The 26281-nt window shown below is 37.0% G+C and overlaps 1 protein-coding gene across 1 annotated transcript in view; it reads right to left on the bottom strand.

Annotated features, from left to right (window-relative positions):
• The window catches only part of LMO7 (LIM domain 7), a 320447-nt gene that overhangs the window by 18137 nt on the left and 276029 nt on the right, over positions 1 to 26281 (bottom strand). Inside the window, exons 16-27 of the mRNA XM_042781037.1 lie at positions 15504 to 15618; positions 14189 to 14350; positions 13230 to 13336; positions 11553 to 11613; positions 9645 to 9701; positions 7655 to 7680; positions 6229 to 6333; positions 5102 to 5194; positions 4223 to 4480; positions 4050 to 4132; positions 2502 to 2567; positions 242 to 294 (exon numbers count right to left, since the gene is read on the bottom strand). Of these exons, the coding sequence (XP_042636971.1) occupies positions 242 to 294; positions 2502 to 2567; positions 4050 to 4132; positions 4223 to 4480; positions 5102 to 5194; positions 6229 to 6333; positions 7655 to 7680; positions 9645 to 9701; positions 11553 to 11613; positions 13230 to 13336; positions 14189 to 14350; positions 15504 to 15618 (1186 nt within the window). The remainder of the gene's footprint in view (positions 1 to 241; positions 295 to 2501; positions 2568 to 4049; positions 4133 to 4222; positions 4481 to 5101; positions 5195 to 6228; positions 6334 to 7654; positions 7681 to 9644; positions 9702 to 11552; positions 11614 to 13229; positions 13337 to 14188; positions 14351 to 15503; positions 15619 to 26281) is intronic.

Here is a 26281-nt window from a genome sequence, read left to right as displayed (position 1 = left end):
TGTGTAGGAATCATTTTAATCTCCTCATACTCTCCCCATTGTAAAGTGAAGCTGAAATAAATAGTTGTCTGCTGTATTGTTTTTATATACAACATATATATGCTAAAAATACTTAATAATATTTCAACTGTGTAATCTTAATAAACTTGAAATATCCGGACCTTAAAAATACTGACCATAGCACATGATAACATAAATAAGCAATTGTACTGAAGAAGTTTGAAAAAAAAATCACAATTACCATTTTTATTTGCGGGGTAATCATCCAGTTCAGTAGTGGATCTGGATTTATTCCTAAAACACAGAATATGTTAAATAAGTCACATGAAGAATATCTTTTTCATATTTATGGAGGAAAAACACCAGAGAGATTGCTTTCTAAAGCAGTTTATTTATTTTCTATGTCTGTTGAGAGCTACACTTATTTTTATACCAAGTAATTTTTCATGTTGTACTAACTAGCTGATAAGTGATACCCCAAAACAGAGAAGAGTTAGATGCTAAAAACAAATACAAGCATCTGAAAGTACTTCTCCCACTAGTGCAATGATTAATTTAAGGCTATAACTGTTTTTCACACTGATTTTTTCACTTTCACTCTGCTACAGATCTCAATCTGACCTGGCTGTACAAAGCATCTGTCACCAGAATGTCTGAAACCACCTTGTGCCACTTCTTCCACGCTGCCCAAGGGTAGCAATGCTGACTGCTTGGGCACCAGGGTGCCACTGAAACAGCAACTTACCAAATGCTACCCTAATGTTCCAAAGAGGTACTGAAGTTTATTCCCCTAACCAACTTCTGAAAGTGCCTTTCTAATAGTAAAATATCAGTCAAATTATGTCATAATTGTCATAATCAAATTATGTTGACTCATTCTTCTAGGTACATTGAGATTAAAAAAATAATAATAGTAAGAATAAGAACAAAAATGAATAGTATATGATATTATATATATGTATGAGTACATGTATTTATACATGTACATATATATGAGAATAATATATAATAATGTATAACCACATATAATATACACTAACAAAGTCTCACAACTTTTAAACAGTACTTATCAATGGTATTACTTCTATTTGCATAGAAGAAAATACTTTTATTCCCAAATGTCTAGCAACATTCTTTAATGCCTCCAGGGCATCCTACATCATGTCTGCTTAGAGGTGTTTCATATTTTCCAAGATTCTTTAAGTTTCCTTTCTCTGCATCCTATTTGTTTTCCCTGTGGTTATGAGTTACATAAATAAAGCTTCTTTAACTATACAAATAAATCAATAGTTCTGTAAATGAGAAACAAACAGTTACCTAGAAAATTATATCATTTATCACTTACTGGTCTAGCTATTGTCAGTCCACTCCTATTTGGTTATTCCTTGTTTTTGACCTAACTATTCTGAGACTTGTTCAGTCATCTTGATTGTCTAAAGCTACAACCAGTCTGTCTATGTTTAGAAAGGAAGGCAAACTTACTATAGGAGAAATTTCAGCTTTGAAAACATAGAAGTTAATGGCTACACACTTGATATTCCAGACAGACTTTGTTCAGAAGTCCTTAGTGATTTAATAAACACAAAGCATTTTTTAAGTTACTTTAAATAAATGCAATGATTTAGAAAATTTTAACACATGCATAACTTTTCAGATATTTGAAATTCTACCTTTATTCACCCAAAATCTGACTACTAGTTCTAACCAAGCAATCTAAGAGAAAAATCAGAGTTCTCATTTCAGATATACAACCAAAAATCTTCAGGAGTAAATTTAAGTCTTTGTGCATAATCACCCTAAAATAAAGGTTATGGAAGACTGAATAACATAGACACTATTCTTCTCGTCTCTGTATTCATGCCCCTTGCAGTGTGACACCTGCCATAAAGAGACAGAAATTCTCTGGCTCTCCATGAACATGAACTGGCCTTGAAACTTTAGACAACATAATGTGCAGAAGCAATGGTGACTTCAAGACACCTTGCATATGAACACTCTTTCAAATCTCTTTCTACCCTGCTCAGCCAATATATATTTGTGTGTGTATATGTGTATACACACACACACACACACACACACACTTCTCCACACCGGCCTGCTGGATGTTGAGAGGCACATGGTCTGTATCCCTTATTCCCCTGGTTGACAGTCAGCAAAGCCACAAAAGCAGAGCTGTCTAACTAACCAGTAGCAGATATAAGATCAAAACTGTCCAACTGACCCCAGTCCAACATGCTTATCAACACAGTCATGAGCTAAGTAACTAAGTTTAGGGACAGTGGTTATACATAAAAACCTAACTAACACAAAGATAAACCAACAGTGTCTCTTTGTATCTCACATAGACAAAGGGCAAAAGAAATTGTACAAGATATCTAGGCAAATCCTGGAAGAGTGATCCTAGTATTAATTACAAAAACACAGAATATATTTAAAGCAGTTGATTTTATTTTCGATGCCTCAGCTTGAAGTCACTAATAATAATGAAATGTTCTACAAACCTGTCACTAAGAAGCAAACTTGAAGATTCTTCTCCTCGTTTTAGTATGTCATAGGACTCAACAGGCCTAGAAGATGAAGAAAGAGATTTTAGTAAAATACTAAACTGTAAGGCCTTCCATGAGTTGAAGAATTAAATACCAAAATAATGGTATTCTAGATACTCAATGAGAACGCTTTATGGTTTAAAAACTAAACATACTGAAGCATTTCAATCAATCACTGCAGAACACAGATCTACTACTGCCAAAAGATATTGGCAATCCATTCACTCACTCATTCATTCATTCTTTAAGAACATAGTGAGTGCTTGCACTGAGCCAGAACTATTCTAGGGCTGGGCTACAGAAGTGAACAACCTAAAATCAATGCCTTTATAAAATTATACATTACTAGGGCATGGAGGCTGACAGACAAGCAAATAAATGCATAACCTAAAGCAGGATAAAGGTGTACAGAGAGAAGGGGTGGGGAAGAGGAATGTATTTTAGACCAGGCATTCTGGAAAGTCTGAGAAGGTGACGTTTGAGCAGAGACTTGAGACAAATGAATAAGCAAGACCTACATATATGTGAAGGAAGACTTGTCCAGGCAGAGGATCAGAAAGAAAACAAAAACCAAACTCACTGCCTTCGAGTCGGAAACCCCCTCCTTGGGTTTCTGAGGCAGTATAACTACAGAAGTAGATTGCCCAACCTTCCTTGCGAGAAGTGGCTGGTGGGTTTGAACTGCCAGCCTTCTGGTTAGCAGTCAAATGCCTTAGACACTATGCCACGAGAGCTCCCAGAGGGATCAGACAGTACTAAAATAATATGTCTAGGAGCTGCTTATGTTGGGTGTTTTTAAAGAATGAAAAGGAGGCCAGTGTAGCTGGAACAGAGTGAGGGGGAAAGTGGTAGGTACCTAGGTAGATAACAGGGTCAAGATGTAGCTCAAATGAGCCTTCTAGGCTATGGCACAGCCTTTGGATGGTAAGCTCTATTGAGGGCTTTGAGCAGGGAAGAGCACATGATCAGATTAACAATTTAAAGTATCCTCTTTCCCTGAGACTATGCCCCTAGCTACCCTTCAGGTCTGGAAATGAATCTACTCCTGTGGCTTCCAGCCAAACAAAAGACATGAACTGAACATTTGCATTAGGTAGATACACTCTTTGGAGAGAACAATCATGGGAGAATAGAAGGGCTGTGTATGCACAGGGAGACAGCTCCGGGCAGGAGTGCATGGGAGGGAAGGACACAGGGAAGAGGTAGCTATGGGAGGACAACTGTTTGCACTGTGGGAGATTACAGTCAATGTCATGTGGCACAGTATATGTGAACTGCTGTATGGAAGATGAATTTGCCCTGTACACTTTCACCCAAATCACAATAAAATTTAAAAATAAATGAATTAATAATACAGGGTCCTCTTGGTTGCTTGTGTTCACTTGTATAGAGAATTGATGATAGGAAGCAGGAAGATAAATGAGGTGCCATTTGCAGTGAGGAATGGATACAGCTAAGCCAAGCCCATTAAAATCACATGAGCCCTTGGCTGTGGGGACAGACCTCCTATACTGGTATATTTTCACTGATGTCTCCCTCTCTCTTTCTGCCTGGTGCTTCTGTTGTTCTGTGCGTTGTTTCTGTTCCTCAGCCTGACGTTGCTTCTCCTCCTCAACCTCAGCTTGACGTCGCTTCTGTTCCTCGACCTCGGCCTGTCGACGTTTCTGCTCCTCGACCTTGGCCTGATGCTGTATCTGCTCCTGCTCCTGCTCCTGCTCCTGTTGCTCCTTTAGTTTCTTCTCATTCTCAAGAATGAGTTGTTCTTGCAGCTTTCTCCGTTGGTTCTCATTAGCATTTTCCTCTTGCTGCTGTCTCCTCTCTTCCTCCCCTGCTCGGGTTCCTTCCCTGTCAGAAGACTTGGATCCTTCCCAGGTGGCAATGGCAGGTGCCCGTGTGGTTAGAGAAATGCTATTTGAGTTTAGGACCATCAGTTCCTATATGAACAGTGAGAAAAGAAATGTAAACATGTAAAGTCTGTTTATTTCTGTAATTTTATACCAAAACAAACCAAACCTACTCCTGTCAAGCTGGATTCGGCTCATAGCAACCCCTCCTTGGGTTTCTGAGGCCATATCTCTATGGAAGTAGATTGCTTAAGCTTCCTTCTGAGGGGTAGCTGGTGGGTTTGAACTGCTAACCTTCTGATTAGCAGTCAAGTGCCTTAGGCACTATGCTATGAGATCTCCTTTATACTGCATATTCACTTTCATTTTAGATGACACCTATTGTATTTGACCCAAAATTCCACTTGAAACAATGTGAAAAGTTTTATCACTAAAAAAAGTCACATTTGAGTAATTGAGATATAAATAAGAAGAGGAAGTTATTCTTAGGGTCTATTGGTATGATTACAGAGAAACTAGGAGAAAAGCTAGAACAGCAAAACAAAATTCTAACAAATCAAAGCTCACTGTATTTGTCAAAGAGGTACATAAGGTGAACATGAGGCCAAAAGCCAAGTGAAATGTAGTTTCTTCCATTCCTTAAATAACACTACCAGCGAGATAAAGAGAAAGAGAGAAAGAAGAAACTCAGAAAGTATATTCTAAGCCTACCTCATTCAAGTATTTGGAATTCTCTCTCTCAGCTTCTTGCTTAGCTCTTTGCCACTCTTCTCTTAGTTTCTCCTGCTCACGTTGATATTTTTCCTATAAGGAGAGATAACATGTCAATTAATTGACAGATTAATGATGTTAAAGAGAATCTTTTCCACTAGCATTTTTGCTACTGATAAACCTGCATATTAGAATCCCAGGGTGGTGTGAACAGTTAATGCACCCAGGTGCTAACTGGAAGGTTGAAGGTTTGAGTCCAACCAAAGGCACCCTGGAAGGAAAACCTGGTGATCTCCTACTGAAAAATCAGCCACTGAAAACTCCATGGGGCACAGTTCTACTCTAACACACATGGGGTCTCCATGAGTCAGAATCGAATCAATGGCAACTGGTACTGATAAGCTTACATATAATACTTCCAAGACAGTGGTTTTATTTTCACTTAACCAATCAGACCTTGGTCTCTAAATGAGACTATATATTGAATTAAAAAATAGAGAAGTTGGGAAAGTCAGACAGAACTAAACCCATCCTTTACTGTGACCATAGTTCATTAAAGCCTCTAGCTAACTGTGAGGAGGACTGAATGATCTTCAATAAAACAAATAGATACATTATTATGGGTATTAAGTCATCACAAAGACTAAACCTCTCACTCATGTAAGAAAATCCACAGAACTATAATCCCTCATACACTCTAAAAATACACACAGGTGGTCACAAATAATGATTTTAAAAGAATGACCCTGGGAGTCTTTAAAATGGTAAACCAAAACCCAAAATCAAACCCACTGCCATCATGTCAATTCTGACTCATAGCAACCCCCTTTGGATCTCCAAGGCTGTAAACCTTTATGGAAGAAGATTGTTTCGTCTTCCTCCCATGGAGCAGCTGGGGGGTTTGAACCATCAACCTTCTGGTTAGCAGCCAAATGCCTTACCCATTACGCCACCAGAGTACTTGTTTACTATACAATGTGCCACATAGCAAAATATTTATTAATTATGAGGTTATTGACTATTTAGATTTTTTTTTTTTAATTTGGTTCTCAATATTGGTTGGCACTGATCAGGTAAAAGAATTAACAAAAGCCTAGTTCCTACTCACCCACATTTTTCTGCTTTACCTGCAGTAGCCGGTCCTGTTCCTTCTGCCATCTCTCCTGCCGCTTTCGCTCTTCCTCTTGATCCCACACCCAGCGACTCGGGGCACTGATAGTTGGAACTGGAAGCTAAACAGTTAGAAAAGAGGAGGTACAAACAAAGAAAGAACATGTAACACCATTATGTCATCTATTCAACTACTTTTACATACTTAAGTTATATTTTTAATGTTTTATTTATTTTTGGTGACAATACACGCAACCAAACATATATCCATTCACAATTTCTACATGAACAGTTGTATGGCATTGGTTACATACTTCACACTGTGTCATCTTTCTCATTATCTCTCCCCACATTATTCCATCACCATTAATTTAGGCTTTGCCTACATTTAGATTAACTGTGATCAGTTTGTCCTCATATGGAGCTGTCCCTTGGTATCCGAGGACACTGGGTGGTTGCAGGGCTGCCTGCAGGTGTCTGCGGATGCTCAAGTGCCTTATATAAAATGAGGTAGTATTTGCACATAACCTATGCACAACCTCCCATATACTTTAAATCATCTCTAGATCACTTATAATTTCCAAAACAATGTGCATGTATGGAAATAATACTTTAAGTTCCTTCTTAGCCTTTGAGAGATTGTTTTGACCACTTAATTGCTTTTTCTTCTTTTTCCACTTTCCACTTCCTCTTAGGCTTAGCTTTTGATGGATTGCTTTGAGTACTTAATAATTGCCCCCACACATATACCCTTTATACTCTCAATTAGCCTTTCAGGGATTGCTTTACCACTAATTGCTTTTCTTTTTTTCCAAAAAAAAAATATTTTTGATCTGTAGTTGGTTTAATCAGTGGATGTGAAATCTGTGGAAATGGAGGGTCGATTCTAGATAATTCTTTTTAAGAACACAATGCTCAAGGCAAACATTCTTTACTAATCATGCTAAACTACAGTTTAATGATGATGGCCTTATGGGACAGGTAAGTTTCAAGGTTTAAAGATTATTTCCAAGGGTTCCCCCGGTCTCAGGAGATCCAGAAGTCTGGTTTCCGTGTGAATCTGAAACTCTTCTATGCTCTTCCTCCTTTCGATCAGGATTCATTTTGGTCCTTGACCAAAACAATTCAGTAATGGCAGCCAGGCACCATCCATTTCTTCTGGTTTCATGATAATGGAAGTAGTAGTTTATAGAGGCAATTAAACCTGTAGTCCACGTCCTTAATATACATAAATTATCCACACCACATGTTACTTAAACAGTATCAAGATATAGAGTAATATGTATTACTTTCTATCTCAAAATTGGTCTTTTCAATTTTGTATTTTTACCACTTGATCTACTTTTAGGAACTTAAAATAATTATAAGCAGTGCTACTGCATGGTAATTAATTCCTTCCAAATTCACTTTATTTATTCCAAACTGCAAATGAATACTACTTACATCAGGAACTGCAGAATCAGTGCTTCCTGTATTATAGTATGTGGGAAAAGAAGAAAAAAAAGTACAACATAAGTCTTGCATTACTACAAAATAATTCTTCTCTGAAACTTTTATCACTAGCTGTCTCTATGCCTCTATGCCAGTATACTAAGTGACGTCAATATATATATTTTTTGTAGACGCTAACTGTAAATCCTTCTTTCTCTTGAGTTTCACATGTTTGCTACTCATCTTCCAAACTCATTGTCAATAAAAAGTAGATAAACCAGGGATACTAGTGAGACACCAAAACTGCACCCTTTGTATCTACACCTTTTTTGGGGACAGGGGTAAAATACAACTAGGTACTAGTTTGGATCAACAGCATATTTCTGAAGGTGTTTCAGAGTCCTTTTGTTCACAAAATGGGTACTACCTCATAGATTCGTCTACTAGGGAAAAAAGAAATCAAACGTTAATAAATCTCACAAATCCAATTTTTTGCTCGCTACTATTCAGTTACAATGTGACAGCTGCAAGTCACATTTTTTGGGTCTTCTTGTTGATAAACTCCTTTTTCATAATTAAGCCACTGCAACAAATGTGTTCCAGAAAGGTTTAATTTTCCTCTCCTATGATTTGAAACACAAATATTTAAACTTCATGTATAAACTTACAGACACAGTTTTATTCTTTTTATCCTTAGGGGACCTAACATAATTGTGTTTGTCTATAAATAGTACAATGATTATAAAAAGCAAACACAATGTAGAAAATGCACTGTCACACTGTATTTTTTAATTTTCCTGAAACAGCTGTCATCAAATAACTTACTCACTTACACAATTTTTAAAAAAAAAAAAAAAAAGAAAAGTGCTTTGGGATTTAGGAAAATTTTCTTCCCTAAAATAGCCTGTTAAAGTGGGGTAAAATTTGAGCAGAGAAAGAAAGGAATTGGTATTATGTTAGCCAATTTGAGCTAGGAATAGAACACATTGTTTCAATTAAATTACCATAGAAAAATAGAAGTTTAACAACAACAACAAAAAAAAATCAAAAACACTAAGGATACTGACACAAACAGACCCTGTACATGCATAGCTAGTAAGCTATATATATTTATGGATTTTTATTTTTTTAAAAAAATCCTTAATGCACCAAAAGAAGAATACTAGATGATTAACACAAAATACACAAACCCAGTAACTATCATATTATAAAGAAACTTTGTAAATATTTTAATAATCTTAAAAGTAAGAAACAATACCATTTCAGAGAGCAACAGCATACTATGCTCTGACTACACTGTTGCATCTCAAACATTGGCTATTACTTTTAAGTTCCTGATAGCAAAACACAGAGCTTGAACTGCATTCGTGAAACACAGTATTAGACACATGTGAAAGCATAAGGCAGCTACATGCATAGCACACAGAAGGCAGCCTGCCCAACTACACCAACACAGAGGACCTTGAAATGCTCTTGTTCATACATAGCTAGAGTCAAAAATATTTATTCTTAATTTACTTCATATTCAATAGAGCAATCATATTAATGCTCCAAAACCACAATCCCAAAAGCAGTAAGTAACTCCTGACTCAGGATTGTGAGCATGCTCCACATCCAAAAACCAGTCAGAGTTTTTAAAATTTGGTCAATATTACGTTGGTGTAATCTAATATCATGCAATTTGTAGAAAACAGTAAGGCTTAAATTCCTCATTTCTTACTATTAACCAGTGGAAAGAAGTGTGTGTTTAATAGCATCTCAGTTTAAAAGGGGGGAAAAAAAGGGATACAAAGGACACGCAAAGACCCATTACCACAGAGGTAGACCAATGAACTGTAAGAAAAGCTTGGTGACCCTGGGGAAAGAATGGAAATGGGTTATGTTGCTTGGTCATAATGACAGCCAGACTGAAGAGGCTCGCCCAGCACCACAGACCATGAGGAAGAATGGAGAGTGGGAACAATTCCATGAAAGTGCATGAATTGTTAGCTTTGTAGTTTACCTTGTTCAAAAAATTGTGATCGTCTTTTTAAGTTTTTCAAAGAAATAGGTTCAGATGCTAGTTGAAAAATACAAAACAAAACAATCAATCAATACCATGTCATCTATTTTTCTCTCTCACCACTGGAAAATTAAATGATACTTGATATACTTTTCCAATGTACAGCAATATTATTTTTTTTTAAATGACAATACAGATAGCCATAGAAGATATGGATTATTTCAATACAAACATACATGCATATTTTTAGTTGCCTATACTACATTTAAATTAGTACAAGGAGCAAATATTTTTATTAATACTTTTTGGCAGATAGCATCATAGTTTCAGCATCATGAAGCTTTAGGAAAACTGAAATTAAAAATTTTGCCTTAGGTTAATTGATCCAAAATCTCTTCTAGTACAAGAGAACCACTTCTAACTAAGAGTTTTCACAACATTGATGAGTAAGGAAGTGAAAGTAATGGGGAGAAGGGTAACAAAATAAATGATACCCAAAGAAGGAAAATAAACACTAAAATCAAAAACAATCTTCTAAGTAGCATACTTTGATCTAGTCTTCAAGATCTTATGTTACTTTAAGTAAAGCAAATGGAGTATAGTCAGATAAAAAAGAAAAAGAAAAAGAATATTTTGACTTCTCCTACAAATCTGTCACAATATATAATAAATGAGTATTATACTTCACTTTATTCATAAAATAGTATTATTATTTGACACTAGTTGTTGATTCCTTCTGTAAGCAAAAGGAGTTCTGGTGGTGCAGTGGATAAGGCATTTGGCTGCTAACCAGAAGTTCAGCAGTTCAAACTCACCAGTTGCTCCATGGGAGGATATGCAGCAATCTGCTTCCATATATATTTACAACCTTGGAAACCCAATGAAGGTCACTATGAGTCAGAATTGACTCAATGGCAATGATGCAAAACACTCAAATAGTTGGGCCTACATATAGTTCCATAATTATTTAAAAATTAACTTTTTATCAGTACATTCTGTCTTTGCCACTGGTGGAACAGGACTCAGATGTCTTAGGTTTATATCATGAATGAAAAATAAGTAATATTTGTTTTAAAAAGTCCTTCAATAAAGTGATTAAAAATATAGTCACTTCTAACAATCTGAAGTGTAAAGATAAGTAATCAAAAAAATAAAAATGGAAATTTATAAATGGGTCAATTTTGACATAATGTATTATGAACTGGTAATTATGAATTTAAACGCAAAAAACCCCCATGAAAACCCAGGCCCATGCCCATCAATCCAGTTCTTTGGTAAAGTTATTTTCTTTGTGTCTCTTTCCTTGTCTACATGGATCATATCTTTATTTATTTTGTATAACCAAGGAATCACACACAATGTGTGATAGCTAAGTTATTTATGGATGGACAGAAAAAAGGAAAAGTGATAACTCCATAATACAAAAAATTTCCTTAGATGTTCTGCCTGTTTTTTCATTACAAATGGGGCTTTTGCTAAAATTGTTACTGCCATTGGCATTTCCCTATAAAACTAGCTGCCTCCAAGTCTGTCCCTCTCACAACTAAAAAGGGAACAAAGACACTTCATTCACCATTTCAAATTCAAAGAAGATTCCCTTTGCCAACATACCATAGGAGAAGGTGATGACCTTGGGAAAACCAGTCTTTCTTATTTTGCTTTAGCACACAGAACTCAAAGCTCCAGAACATGTTGCTGAAGCTGTGCTTGTCGCGCTTGAGCTATTCAATGCTGGAACTGAATGCCTTTCCACCTGGCTGCAATTAGATCTGGGTGCTAACCTTGTAGTTTCAACTTGCAATGGATCCGTTTTTCTTTCACTCACAGATAGTAATTTTTCTAACAGCAGAATTTGAATGCTATTGCTTTTCCTATGTCATAAATGTAAGTTATAACGGTGATGTTTACCTTTTGATTCAAAAGCACTGCTTTCATCGTGAATTCCATTGATTTCTTTGGATTCAGTATTCTGAAAAGAACAAAAATGTTGATTAACAATATTTTCTCCAATTGGACTTTTAGCTTAAATAATGCATTTTCTATTAGTGAAAATATCTTCCAATAAGATGAGTTTTTCAGGATATTAATGTGCTCCTTATAGCCTTTTACATGTAGCAACTTAATGTTTTTCATTACCCTTCAGTATTTGTGGGAGGACTAATGACTGACAGCAGGTAAGGATGGCTTTAAAACTCATCAGTCATTAAGGTTCCAAGAAACATGATGAGTGAAATAATCATTAGTCCATTTGGCTTGCGGTTATGATTAAGCAAAACAGTCATTATCTAGAATTCCCTAATATTTGAATCTTTCTTACACAACATAGTAGGATCCCCTTATTAAATAAAAGTAGAATGTCTTAGGATATTGATATCAAAAGATCCCATAATGTCATGTGTGGGTGTTTTTCACTGAAAGTTTAAATTTAATTATTAAATTGATTTAAATGAACAATTCCTCTTGCAACCAGAACCTACATATTTTTTAAATTATATATGAAAAAGTATTGCTTTCTCTTCATTATAATTTTCTTAACAGCTTTATTGAGATGTAATTCACATATCATAGAACTCACCCAGTTTATAATCACTTTTTAATCAATTAATGTATCTGAATATCTCTTCACCACATCCGTAAGTCCATATATAAAGCTCACCTACACAAGGACTAAAAATGCCTCATAAGGTTTTAAACGACACACAATTATTTTACCAGTAAAGACAAGAGAAAGCATAGCAAAGTTATTGTCTATAATTTTATAAAGTTATTGTCTATAATTTTATATAAATAAATACAATTTTATATTTTCTTGTCTATAATTTTATATATTTTATATATAATTTTGTACTAGTTCACAAATGAAAATGAGAGATGAGAGATGTGTATAATGATGAAAGACTGATGAAAAACACCCCCAAACATTATGGGATCTTTTAATTTTACCATTATATATATCACTATTATGCTAATTATTAATGAGTAATGCCTTATGAAGGAGCCCTGGTGGCACAATGATTAAGCAATCAGCTGCTACCTACATGTTGGTGGTTCGAAGCCACCAGCTATTCTGCAGGGGGAAAAGATGAGGCAGTCAGTCTTCTTCAGTAAAGATTACAATCTTAGAACGTCTAGGGGCAATTTTACTCTGTCCTACAGGGTGGCTGGGAGCTCTGGTAGCATAGTGCCTAAGGCACTTGACTGCTAACCAGAAGGCTGGCAGTTCAAGCCCATCAGCCACTCCTTGGAAGGAAGGTTGGGCAATCTACTTCCGTAGTGATACCACCTCAGAAACCCAAGGAGGGGTCGCTATGAGTTGGGTCCGACACCACGGCACATAACAACAGCAGCAACACAGGGTGGCTATGAGTCAGAATCTACTCTACAGCAGTGGGTTTGGTTTTTGTTTTAATGCCTATAATTTTTAAATGTATATTTTATTCTCATTACTCTAAGTTACCTTACTCTATTTTTTGTATTTGAAAAGGAGTATCAAAATTTGTTCAAAGAAAATAAATTCCTTTCTAATTTACAATGCCTATAACTGCTTGTTCTACATAAGTACTCCCTACTAATCAAAATACTTACAAAATTCTGAAGGCTTTCAGAGAAATCAGTCGTTACTGATAGATCTGAAGATTTGTCTGAGTTGTAAATTCCAGAAGTTGTATCAATCCACTTTGTTTCAGGAGAACCTATAATTTTGGTAGCCATACTGGTGAGATTGAGGGTTTTATGCCGTGTAAATGGCAGGGAAGGTTGGTCTTTGCCCCAGTCTGATTGGCACATGGAGATCAAGTAATGAGTACACATAAATGTTGAAGTGGAAAGAACAAAGTTACTGAATGCACAGATACAAAATACACATATACAAGACAGACAAACAAATCAGGTAGCATGTGAATGAAACAGGGAGTTTAGGGTTTTTGCTAACAGACCACCTTCCCAAAAAACACAAGGGTTAAACCATGTTAATAATGAAAGGACTAACAAATTTACTGAACCACTCAATAAACCAGGGCTGGGTATTACGTTTTGAAATTGTAATTTACTAGGACTGGAGAGGTTGAATGTCCTTCCCTCATCTAACTTTAGTAACTAAGAAAAACAATGGAATCCATACAGAAATTTTCTCAAGAATCAACAACAGGAATATAACCTACTCCATTCTCTCTTAAACTAGTTACAGTTACAGTGAGAAATCATAATGTAATGCTTAACATGAAATTTTGCTATACTGTTATATGACTCCTGAATGCAGATACAATTACAATAGCCTTCGGTTCATAATTGCATTCCAAGTCAGGCTGGCACATAATTCAGTCAGTAAATAATACAAAGTTCAGTAAATTTGCTAGTCTAAAAGATTTTTGACAGAATATTCAAGGAGATACTTAAGATTTGTCACAACATAACCATAAAACACCTTTAAGCAAAAAAATAAAATGTAAAAAAAAAAGAAGTTATTGAAGCAAACTGTTACAACCAACTGCCAAAAGACCAGTGCCTGATTTAGTAAACCAGACATGGCGGTAAAATCAACTCACCAGACTTTCCGTAGCGCCTGACATCCATTACTAAGTTTCCAGTTTCTTGAGCATTAGCCATGGCTTCCTCCCACTCTTTTGTATCCTTATATGAAAACTTGGTGTTGTTAATAGCAATAATCTCATCATCTACCTGCAGCTGAGAAAATTCTGCTGGGCTACCTAAATAATGCAAAGCAAATTAAACGACCATTAAAAAAAAAAATCTCTTAATTACTGCTTATTTAAACCAAGGAAATATTCAGTAATCTCAGCTAATCATATTTCATATTTTATTTTCAGGTGGAGGAAAGTTGCTAAATATCTTAAAGCTCACAAATAATTGAGTCTACAGCATATGAAGCACCAAAGGCATTTTTACTTTATAGCAAACATCTCCACTAACATCTAAGAAAGAATGATAAACTCATCTTTTCAGAAAAATTACTTCTAAATGAAAAGTATGAAATACACAGCACCTTATTAAACTTCCAAGTCCCCATTTGCTCTGGTATAGAGCAGAAGAAAACAGGGTCCCTTAAAACTGCTTACAATCGCTATTTTAACAAAATATCACTACATAATTAAAGCTATTATGAAATTTATAATATAAATTAAAGAGCTTTGGTGGTGTAATGGTTAAAGTATTTGGCGGCTGAATGAAGGTAAATGGTTCAAACCCACCAGCTATTCTGTGGAAGAAAGATGAGGCAGTCTGCTTCTATAAGTAAAGATTTATGGCCTTGGAAACCGAATGCACACATATTTATATAGCTAAATTATGCAAATGAGGAACTCTTCTCAAATACAATAGCTTTGATTTTAATTTTAGGCCTTGTAGCAATATTTTGCCAAGAGTTTTCTGGCTTGATCTGGTGTAAACCTGGGTGAGGAAGGATGGATCCTTTTGCAAAAGCCCCAAAGCATCCTGAAGACTCCTTGGGCAATAGATATATCAGAATACTCAAAAACATCTGTTTATTATACAGCACGTAAATACCACAAAACATGGCAGAACATAGAAAGTTCTTCTGAATCTTCATTTAAATACCATTTGTTACTATTTCCAAATATTAAACCAAAATTTTGACAAATACTATAAATGTCATAAAATTAAAAGACTCTTCAAAATAAAAACTCAATGAGGCAAGAATTAACAATATGTGACTTGTGACCCTCTTAGGGAAGAGGGTAAACATCTCCTCACCTTACTGCTGCAGTGTTCACACATGCGCTCTCCTCCTATATAAAATGAACACATTTCTGTGGTTTGGGTCATACCTTAGGATAACACCAAAGGAGAAGAAAGGTCAACAGAGCCAAATCTAAGATTTACCTGCTTTAACTGATGCTACGAAGATCCCGGAAATATCCCATTTTACTGTAAACCCAAAGTCAAGGCTGTTCCCAGGTGTCTGGTTAATGCTGATTCTCATATCACTGAACTGATCCTGAAAACAAAACATGAAACTGTGGTATCAGGTATCCCTGGCACCCACATGGAGGAAAGTTTATCCATGAAGGAAGGGAGGCTACCAGCAAGGTGCACTTGAATTATTTCATGATGAACCAGAAACTTCATTCTTTTTCTAGGGGTTAGCAGAAACTTTCATTCATATAAATATATATATAAAAAAATTCCATTAATAAGGGATATCTTCATGTCAAGACATGTTATTTCTTACATTAATACTATGAATTTGCTGTCCATTGACTTTTGTCCATCACACAACTGGAGGTTATTTACAGATCTTTTTTTCATTACTCAATAATGAAATGGAGTGACTCCATTCATGTATAAAAATAATGCCACCACACTTTTAAAAAATTATCTCCAATTCTAACATAGCTTTGGAACTCTGGTGGCATAGTGCTTAAGGCATTTGACTGCTAACCAGAAAGCTGGTGGTTCAAACCCACCAGCCACTCCTCGGAAGGAAGATTGGGCAATCTACTTCCGTAGAGATATTGCCGCAGAAAACCAATGAGGGGTTGCTATGAGTCAGAAATGACTCGATGGCAGTGGGTTTTTTTTTTTTTTTTTGGTAATTCTAGCATATTAACCTGAGTAATTCCATTTGCCTTTACACATACAATTCAGCTACCAGCAGTGCTCATCTAGGTCTGATACCACCCTCCTAATGGATGTCTAAACTTTGGACAGGAATGTTTCCTTGTCCTACTGTCTCACAAGGACTGAGTGGTCAAAGCATAGGCATGCTGCAAAATGCAGAACCCATGAGGAACTATCTCTTCAGATACCAAGAAGATCCTTAGTGAACCATCACAAAAAAAACCAAACTCATTGCTGTCAAGTTGGTTCTGACTCATAGCAACCCCTCCTTAGGTTTCCAAGGCGGTGTCTCTATGAAGTAGATTGCCCAACCTTCCTTCTGAGGAGTGGCTGGTGGGTCTGAACCTCAAGCCTTCTGGTTACCAGTCAAATGTCTTGGGTACTACACCACCAGGGCCCCTCAGGAACTAAATAAATAATTTAGTGCCAACAATTTGACAGAAAAGGGGTGAATAAAGAAAAAGTCTCTATCCACAAAGAGTTACAGACCTAGACTGCCCTGAAGTACTGTCAGCCTCCTGGATGACAGGTACAATTCTAGCTTCACCTCCATCATTATACTACATAGCAACAAATTCTAAATTTCACAAGAGTCTTTTAAACCATTTTCCAAAGGAAATATTTTAAGTTCTACATTACATAATGCCCATGGAAAACGGAATTCTCTTTTGTAATTTACAGGCTTAAATTGTTTGTTTAGGTAAGCAACACATTTGCATTTTAACATACATGAGTTTCCCAGACTTGTGCTCTTGCTCTTTGCTTTATAATCATAAAGAACTCAGACTTACCTAGTTTAAAATACAAATTCTTCCTGAATATATTTTCTTTATAAACAAAGACCTAAAAATTCTCCATTTTACTTTGTCAGTTAAACCCAAACCTAGGGCCAATTAAGCAATGTATAAAGCCTAAGTTTTTCCAACAATAAAACAAGTTTAAAATCCAAGTGGAACGACTCTTGAGAAAAATTAGTGTAGTTCATAAGAATTAGATGGAAAACTAAACTCACTGCCATTGAGTCAGATCCGACTCATAGCGACCCCTCCTTGGGTTTCTGAGGTGCTATCACTACAGAAGTAGATCGCCCAGAAGGCACTAAATATATACAGAGAACTTAGTATGTTATATGGGTACGCAGAGAAGTTAAATGTTGCAACACTATTAACTTATTCATTCATTTAATAAACATTTATTGTGCATCTATTCTGAGTGGCACAAACGGTTTGTGTTTGACCTCTAACCAAAAGGTTGGAGGTTTGAACCTACCCAGCAGTACCATGAAGAAAGTGCTAGAGATCTGTTTCCATAAAAGATTAAAGCCAAGAAAACCCTTTGGTGCAGTTCTACTCTGTAACACGTATGATCACTATGAGCTAGAGTCAACTCTATGGCAATGTCTTTTATTTATTTATGTTTACTCCATATAAGATACAATGCTTGGTATTTTTGGAAATAATATAAATTAGGTATGGTCCTTGCTTGCATGAAGTATTGACTCTTCAACAGTGAGTTTCTTTAAGGAGAACAAAGTTTGTGACCAAAATAGAAATGTTTTCGTCAGAAAGTCCTCTTGTAAAACAGTTGCAAATGAGAATCCAGATGAGGGTAGTCAAACAATCATTAATAATTTCCCTGGTGACTACCAATCTGAATAATATACTAAAACTCTGCTAAGAATAGAAAAAATTACTGGCTACTCTTAAAATCACTGTATCCTTAAATTAGAGATGACTTGATGAAAATAAGTGGGCATGTCCACCACTTATACCAAAATTTAAAAAAAAATCAGATTTAAAACCAGTAAAAGTATGGTGTCTATTGCTATATAAGGACAGAGAGGCAAATGATGGGCTGGCTATTCAAAACACTAATTGAGGTTTTTTAGCTTGAAGAATAAAAGGGTAAAGTTTTAACAAACAGTCTCAAACTACATAAAGAATACTTTGTGGGAGATGGCAAGTGAACATTATTCTTTTCTGCCAAAAATAGGATAAAAGAGAATGATCTTAAAGTGCAGATGGAAGAGTTTCACTATTATACTAGGCCAGAAGAATTATACCATCAAGAGTGACCCTTGCCTCAGAAATAAAGAAATCCCTATTTGAACATGTTAAATAGAGGGGCAGAGAATCTTTTCTCTAGAATAGGTAACAGGGGACAAAGCTTCTCTGTAAATACAGTTTGGCAGACCATGTGGGGATTCCTGGGTCTGTATGCAGCCAAAGACAATAGAACGACATGGGCAATTAAAGGTCCTTATCTGTCAACAGAAGAGTTCTGGTGGAGTAGTAGTTTGAACCCACCAGCTTCTCTGTGGGAGAAAGATGTGACAGTCTGCTTCCATAAAGATTTACAGCCTTGGAAACTACAGGGCAGTTCCACTCTGTCCTTTAGGGTTGTTATGAGTTGGAATCAATCAACATCAATGGGTTTAGTTTTGGTTGGGTATCTGTCAATAACCAGACACTTCAGGCATGTCACTGAACTTGCCAGATCCTTCTCTATCAGCATGGATGTTTAAGTTATTGGTTTTGAAATCCTACTTTCACACTGTATACACACTTACCAATATAAAGGATTAAAGTATAGTGGTTGTACATTTAGGGTAAACATTCCAGAGGCCCACCTGATTGCCTTCTCCCACTCCTAGACAGTCTCCTAGACATCCTGAGGAATCATAGGTTCTTGTGTTAGATTATCCCAGAGACTTCTTGCAGGTAATTTATACCAACAATAATATTTAAGTATAAACGTGTTCAACAATGATTTCAGTTAGAATTTCTAGTTTCTTCTTTTCTTCTGCAAAATATAGGCCAAGTAAGTATTCTAATGAAGGAGCTCTGGTAGCATAGTGGCTAAAGCACTTGACTGCTAACCAGAAGGCTGGCGGTTCAAACCCACCAGCCACTCCTCGGAAGGAAGGTTGGGCAATCCTACTTCCGTAGTGATACTGCCTCGGAAACCCAAGGAGGGGTCGCTATGAGTCGGGGCCGACTCGACGGCACATAACAACAACAACAACAAGTATTCTAATAGTTGGAATCAACTCAATGGCAGCAGGTTTTTGGAAGTATTCTGTGGAGTCCCTGGGTGGTGTAAACAGTTAACACATTCAGCTGCTAACTGAAAGGCTGGTGGTTCAAGTCTACCCAGAGCTGCCTCAGAAGACAGGCTTGGTGATCTGCTCCTGAGAAATCGACCACTGAAAACCCTATGGAACACAGTTCTACTCTGACATACATGGGGTTGCCATGAGTCAAAATGGACACTATGGCAACATTTTTATTTTTTATTTTTTTAAGTATTCTATAAAGGATCCAAGCTTCATACGTAAGGAAGAAGGAAATATAAATTACTGAGAAAATCTAGATTCTTGATGACTAAAAAATAATTAAACCAAGTGATTTCAGTTGTCTATGTAGGAAAGCTAAAACAGAATATCTATTAACATATCAGGAGCTCTGGTGGCATAGTGCCTAAGGTATTTGACTTCTAACTAGAAGGCTGGTGGTTCAAACCCACTAGCTACTCCTTGAAAGGAAGATTGGGTGATCTGCTTCCATAGAGATACCACCTTGGAAACCCAAGGAGGGGTCACTATAAGTCGAATCTACTCAACAGCAGTGAGTTTGGTTTTTGACATCAACATATCAGCATTTTTAAATAAAAACAATTTCCCTCTAATTAGGGACAGTTTAAATAGCAGCATACACTGAAAGCTGATTAACTTGTCAATGTTGACACTGATCAAGAAGTATACAACCATTTTTTTTTTTACAAAATATGTATGAGGATGATCTAGAGTAGCAACAATAAGATTTATTTTTACTAGATCTGATGAATTAAGATTCACATGTCACCACAAATGGGAAGTGATGAAAAACTGGCTCAGGCTTATGCGCTACAGTACCAGCTGCTATCAAGTCAATTATGATTTATGGCAACTCCATTTGTGTGTCAGAGTAGAGCTATGTTCAGTAGAGTTATTAATGGTTGAGTTTTTCCAAACTAGATCACCAGGCCTTTCTTCCAAGGCAGCTCTGGGTAGATGTGAACTGCCAACCTTTCCGGTAGCAGGTATGTGCATTAAATTTTGCACTACCCAAGGAGTCCAGACTATTTATCAGCATGTCAGCAAGCTATTCTCCTGAAACTCTTTTCAATTAGATAAATGTGACAACTTAAGGGAAGCTTACTTCAGCTGATAAAATTAAATAAAAAGCTAAAAGTAGATTTTGGCTGTAAAGTGAAGGATAACAAATACATCATCTTCAAATTTGTGTACACATGGGTTTTTAATGTCCTTTTTTCAGGGTCTTAGTGGGATGAAAGCATGAAGTGAATAGTCCTCCAATCACAGCCTTGCCCATTACTCAAGCTATTCTCCTTCAGCAAAGACTCCTGTATAACTGCTTTCTCCACTTCATTTTCTTCTCCATTCCAAGGAGTCAAATGGTGTTTCTATTCCTACTTTACTCAATCCATTCTAAGCTTATCTCCTAAGTATCAAATGCATTTTCAGTCTTCGTTCTACCAGGCACTACCAACTAGTCTTTTTTTAATGAAACAGTTGTTCTAAGTCACCTATTATCCTACTTTTCTTGACATTTCCTGCATCTCACCAGCCACGTTTCCATGTCATTTGTATGTTCCTCTTCTTTCTCTCCCATTTTCATTTTGTTGTTGGTGTTCCCTAGTGAATCTTCTCCTTGACTCCATGCTTTCCTACATAACCTCATTTACTGCCACATCTTTTCAGCTACTGTTAAGCTCACATATCCAAAATTAAACCCATTATTCTTCCCCAAACCTGCTCTTCCACTTCTCGTTTTTCACATCTTGGGTAATTACATCACTAGCTAACCAGTTTCCCAAGTCAGAAGCACCAGGGACTCTTCCTCCTGATTTTCCCTTACTGCTCTGCAGTTCAACTCCACACAATGGCCCCTACCCACATCCCCACTTCCTGTCACACACGAGTTTATTAAAGTGATATTAAGTCCACAATCCATAAATCCATCTTGAGTCATCCATCCTTTCCATCCTCCTTCAGGTTATCATCTTAGTTCAAGCTATAACTTTCCCCTATACTACTGTGAGGAGTTCTGGTAGCATAGTGCCTAAGGCACTTGATTGCTAACCAGAAGGCTGGTGGTTCAAATCCACCAGCCGCTCCTCGGAAGGAAAGTTGGGCAACCTACTTCCATGGTGATGCTGCCTCAGCAACCCAAGGAGGGGTCGCTATGAGTCGGGGTCAACTTGACAGCACACAACAACAACATACTGCTGTGGTGACCTCCTAACTGGTCGTCCTGCCTCTAAGCCCTTCTTTTTCCTCCATTATCCACACAGCAGCCAAAATTTTAGTTACAGAACATGAGTTACTATATGGTATCCCAGTTTAAAATTTCTGGCAATACCTTACTGCCTATGGGTAGATTTAAAATTCTACATTTCAGAAGTAGATTGAGTTCTCAAGAGCTTCAATAAATATATTCCTTTCCTCAAACAATTTCAAGACAGATTTTATCATTATGGACCAAATGGCATTTCAGTCCCTAAAGACTCTAAATTTCTAAAAATGCTGAAAAGTTAAACCAAGTCAACATTTAATGTTTTAACTATACATAAGGCAGTCCTCAAATTTGTACATGTAATATTTCAAAAGAACTTACAATCAGAGAAACTGGAGTTTGGGCCTAACCATTTAACCAGCCCCCAGCAAATTATGTAATTTTCAAGTCTCAAGTTTTTCATTGGTAAAAATGGGGACAATACTACCTGCTTTGTGAGGTAATTTAGAGGATTAAATAAAACATTTAAAAGATGCCAAAGACCAAGGTTAATGCCCAGTAATTATCTTCTTTTTCCCATGCAAACAATGTTATATATAACATACATGCTGGGTCAGCAGTTTCCAGATCAGCTAAACAAAACATTCTTAACTCTCATATGCTTAGCTGCAAAGCCAATTGATTTCAATCAGCATTCTGTGAATATTTACAGATCCAGGCAGTACTAAGAGTGTGCAAGACAGATTTGATTTCCACTGGTTAGGGTCCAGTGAATGTGACAAGTAAGCAAATAAGATGCATGGTATGAGCTATGATAAAGTGAGGCCTGGGTACAATTAAAGGTAGCCTTATGGCACAGTGGATAAGCACTCGGCTGCTAACCAAAAGGATGGCATTGAAACTACCAGCCACTCCATGGGAGAAAGATGAGGCAGTCTGCTTCCTTCAAATTACAGCCTTGGAAACCCAATTGGGGCAGTTCTGCTCTGTCCTAGAGGGTTGCCATAAATCAGAATCAACTCAATGACAATAGGTTTGTTTCATTTTGGGAGGGGTGGAATTAAAAGTCACCTGTGATAGGCTTGGGGATCAAGAAATGGACAAGTTTAAAAAAAAAACAAAAAACTAACTTCTTTCCATGTGTATCATCCAGCTTCTCAGTAGTGCTTTCAAGAACCAGAGGAGATTTAGATAGGGTTTGAGATCAGAAGGTTAGGAAGAACAGAATAGGCAAGACCATCATTAACGGGAAAAATAATGAAAGCCACATCCACAAGGCAACTGGGAGAGGGATGGAGGACTACAAGAATTCATGGGTGGAAGAGCACTGTGGGAGTTCTCTCCCTTTGCCTCACAGTCACCACCAGAATTGCCATGGCAGCTTAGATTGGCAAGGGAGGAAGGAAAAAGAGCAAAAACCACAAGAGAAGGGGTGAGGAGAAGGGCAGAGACAGAAACAAAACCTCAAGCTCAGCATTGGAGATAGAAAAACAATCCCTGTGGAAAGGAAATTTGAAGATTTTAAGTAAGGACATATTAAGTTCAAGACTGCTTTTCCCACTTTATGACATAAGCTACCTTATCACTACATTAATGTGACAGGCTCCTAACTAGTCTTTACCTCCTTAAAATTAGTCCTGTGTAACACCACAGTCTTAACATTCTAAAGCATACCTTAATCTTATATTGCCCATAGTAAAGAACCTACAAGAAATCTAAATCACCTGATGGATCAAGTTCATACTCTCAGTCTAGTAGTCAAGGCTTCCAATGTCATTCAAGTCAGCAAAAACTTTGCCAAATACGTGTAAGGCTGTACCTGCGGAGGGTGCAAAGAATACTAGTAAAGAGAAAACATGTGAACATATGGAACAAGGAAGAATTCTGTGAGTGAAACTTTCAACAAGGAAAAGTTCATTTCCAACCAGTGGGAGGTGATATCTTGGTTCATGAAGGAAATGACCCCTCCTGTGCTTTGAAGGAATAGTAGAGCTTCAAAAGGCAGGGGTGGTTGAAATGGACATTTCCAAATGGGAATTCAACAAGAACAGATGTAGAGACATGATGCGTTCACAAAAAAAGCAAGCAGTCTCACGTGGCTGGATCTCTCACTTCCCCTTTTTTTCCCACAACCTCGCAAAAGGTGGTCATGCAGGCATCTTGAGTCAAACTGTCTAGGTCAAGTCCTGGCTCCACCACTCAGTATACTGCACAACCTTGGACAAGTAACATAATCACCCCATACCTCAGTTTTCACAACTGTATGACTGGGATCACACTGATAGTGCCGAGTTCATAGGGTTGCTGTTAGGATTAACTGAGATAATACAGGTAATGCACACCTGCTGGGCACGTGGTAACAAAAACAAAAAATGAAACTCACTTCACAGAGTCGATTCTGACTCATAGTGACCACCATTAGGTTTCCAAAGCTGTAAATCTTTGGATTTACAGGAGACTGCCTCATCTTTCTTCCATGGAGTAGCTGGTGGGTTTGAACCACGAACCTTTTGCTTAGCAGCCAAATGCCTTAACCACGGTACCACCATAATAAGCACTCAAATATTAGCTATTATGGCACTAAGGAGCTCTGGTGGCATAGTGCCTAAGTCACTTGACTGCTAACCAGAAGGCTGGTGGTTCAAACCCACCAGCCACTCCTCGGAAGGAAGAGTGGATAATCTACTTCCACAGAGATACTGCCTGGAAACCCAAGGAGGGGTCAGAACCCACTCAACAGCAGTGAGTTTGGTTTGGTATTATGGCACTAGAAAGGGAGCTTGGGACTAGCCATAAGGGACATCAGTGCTGCCCTGAATGTGTTGGACTTCACTCACTAGACCACAGAATCCCACTAGGGGCTTTTGGACAGAGATATTACCAATGTGGCCTGGCATCAGAAACCTTGGAGGTGCAGTTCTACTATGGGGGCAATCTGCTGTGAGTCAGAATTGACTCAATGGCAAAGAATTTGTTTTTTGGTTTTGCCTTGGCATAAGGCAGGTTAATCTGGTGCTAACCCTGTGTTGAATACATAAATACATGTCTATTCATAATACATATGTATTTATATTCATACATAAACTTTGTTGGTGTGGTGCTTAAGTGCTCATCTTCTATCCAATGTTTAAGTGCTCATCTGCTAGCCAAAAGGTTGGCAGTTCATACCTACCAGCTGCTCTGGAGAAGAAAGATGTGGCAGTCTGCTTCTGTAAAGATTACAGCCTTGAAAACCCTAGAGGTCAGTTGTACTCTGTTCTATAGGGTCACTATGTAATAGAATCAACTTGATGGCATTGAGTACTTACAAAACATTGGCAGTGACAAGAGAAAGGCCTAAATGAATGAAAGCAAAAATAGGAAGGAATAAACCTAAGGTGATTCTGAAAGTAGAAATGAAAGACTATTACCAGCAAAAATACAAGGTAAGAAAAAGAAAGAGGACTTGAAGAATATCAACCCATCTAGATGATCAACCAAACACTACTTTTCATTTTGGTATTCTCTGAACTGCAATGATTAAGCTTGAACAAGAATTTGGGGAGCACTGCACAGTACAATTTACATATTACTCTTCAGTTGTTTTTTAATGAAATTACATCTTTTCTATCAAGTCAGCAAGTTCATTCTCAAGAGAGAAGATGATGCTATGCAAGCTGCTTTCCTACCAGCACAAAAATGGACACACCAAGCATCTCAGATACAGGCACGTCAGCATATGAGACATACATGTGTTCAAGAATTCCTCTGGCTCCTCTTATTAAATATGCCCAGTTCTGCCCGGTGGAAAACATTTTAAGTTTGGTGACAAAGGAGCATAAATTCATTAATAATGGAACCTGAAACCATGCCATGTTAATTTAGGCTCCTCTGAATGCTAATAACCTGGAACACACCCATTCACATCACAGTTAGCCTCTTTTTAAATCCAGGGAAGCAGTTAGTCTGCTGCCACCCTGAGGGAGGTACTACCTAGCAAACAATACATTAATTAGGGTGTTTTGCTGAATTTGCTACTAGGAAAGATGAAGGCAAACACTTAAGTCCATAAAAACAAGAGACACCTTGCTTCTGTTTTTATTACTTATTCACTGGTATCTCAATGTTTCCTATTTATAAGGTAGGCTATCATTCCTGTTAAGTAAAACATCATGCTAATTTTACATTTCCTTTCTTTGAAAATGAGTAAAATAGACATTATACCTAACGATTTTAGCAAGCTGAAGAAATTGTCCTTAGATATATTTTGTAAACATGCGTAGGAAAATCAAAGAAATATACCTGTTAGCAATGATTATGTCTCAATGATGGGCTTATTAGTGATTTTTACTTTATTCTTTGTATTTTGCTATGTTCCAAATTTTCTCAATAATAAAGTACCTTACTATCAGAGAGTGGGGGAAAAAGTTTACTCTAAACATTTAAAACATGACTGTACAAATAAAAATCTAATTATAAAAAGAAATATGCTATATCAAAATACTTTACATGGAAAGGAAAGGCAATATACCAAAAACCAGTGACCAGCACAGTGACACTAAGGAAAAGGAAGACACAGAGGGTTGCACAAGAGGTACAGGCAACAAAGGTAAACACTTTACACACACAATTCTGCACTATCAGTAATAACAAACATTAGTCCATGGGTGGATACATAGGTAGACAGGCTAAACAATCAGGTATGGGTAGGTAAAAGGGAATATACCCATGACCATACATAAGCTTGGCAGACGATGTTTCTAT

Source organism: Orycteropus afer, unplaced genomic scaffold (genome assembly GCF_000298275.1).
Source record: "Orycteropus afer afer isolate SDZICR_OR568_19922 unplaced genomic scaffold, OryAfe1.0 scaffold00081, whole genome shotgun sequence".
Taxonomy (NCBI): domain Eukaryota; kingdom Metazoa; phylum Chordata; class Mammalia; order Tubulidentata; family Orycteropodidae; genus Orycteropus; species Orycteropus afer.
This window is presented reverse-complemented; position numbering and strand designations above follow the sequence as displayed.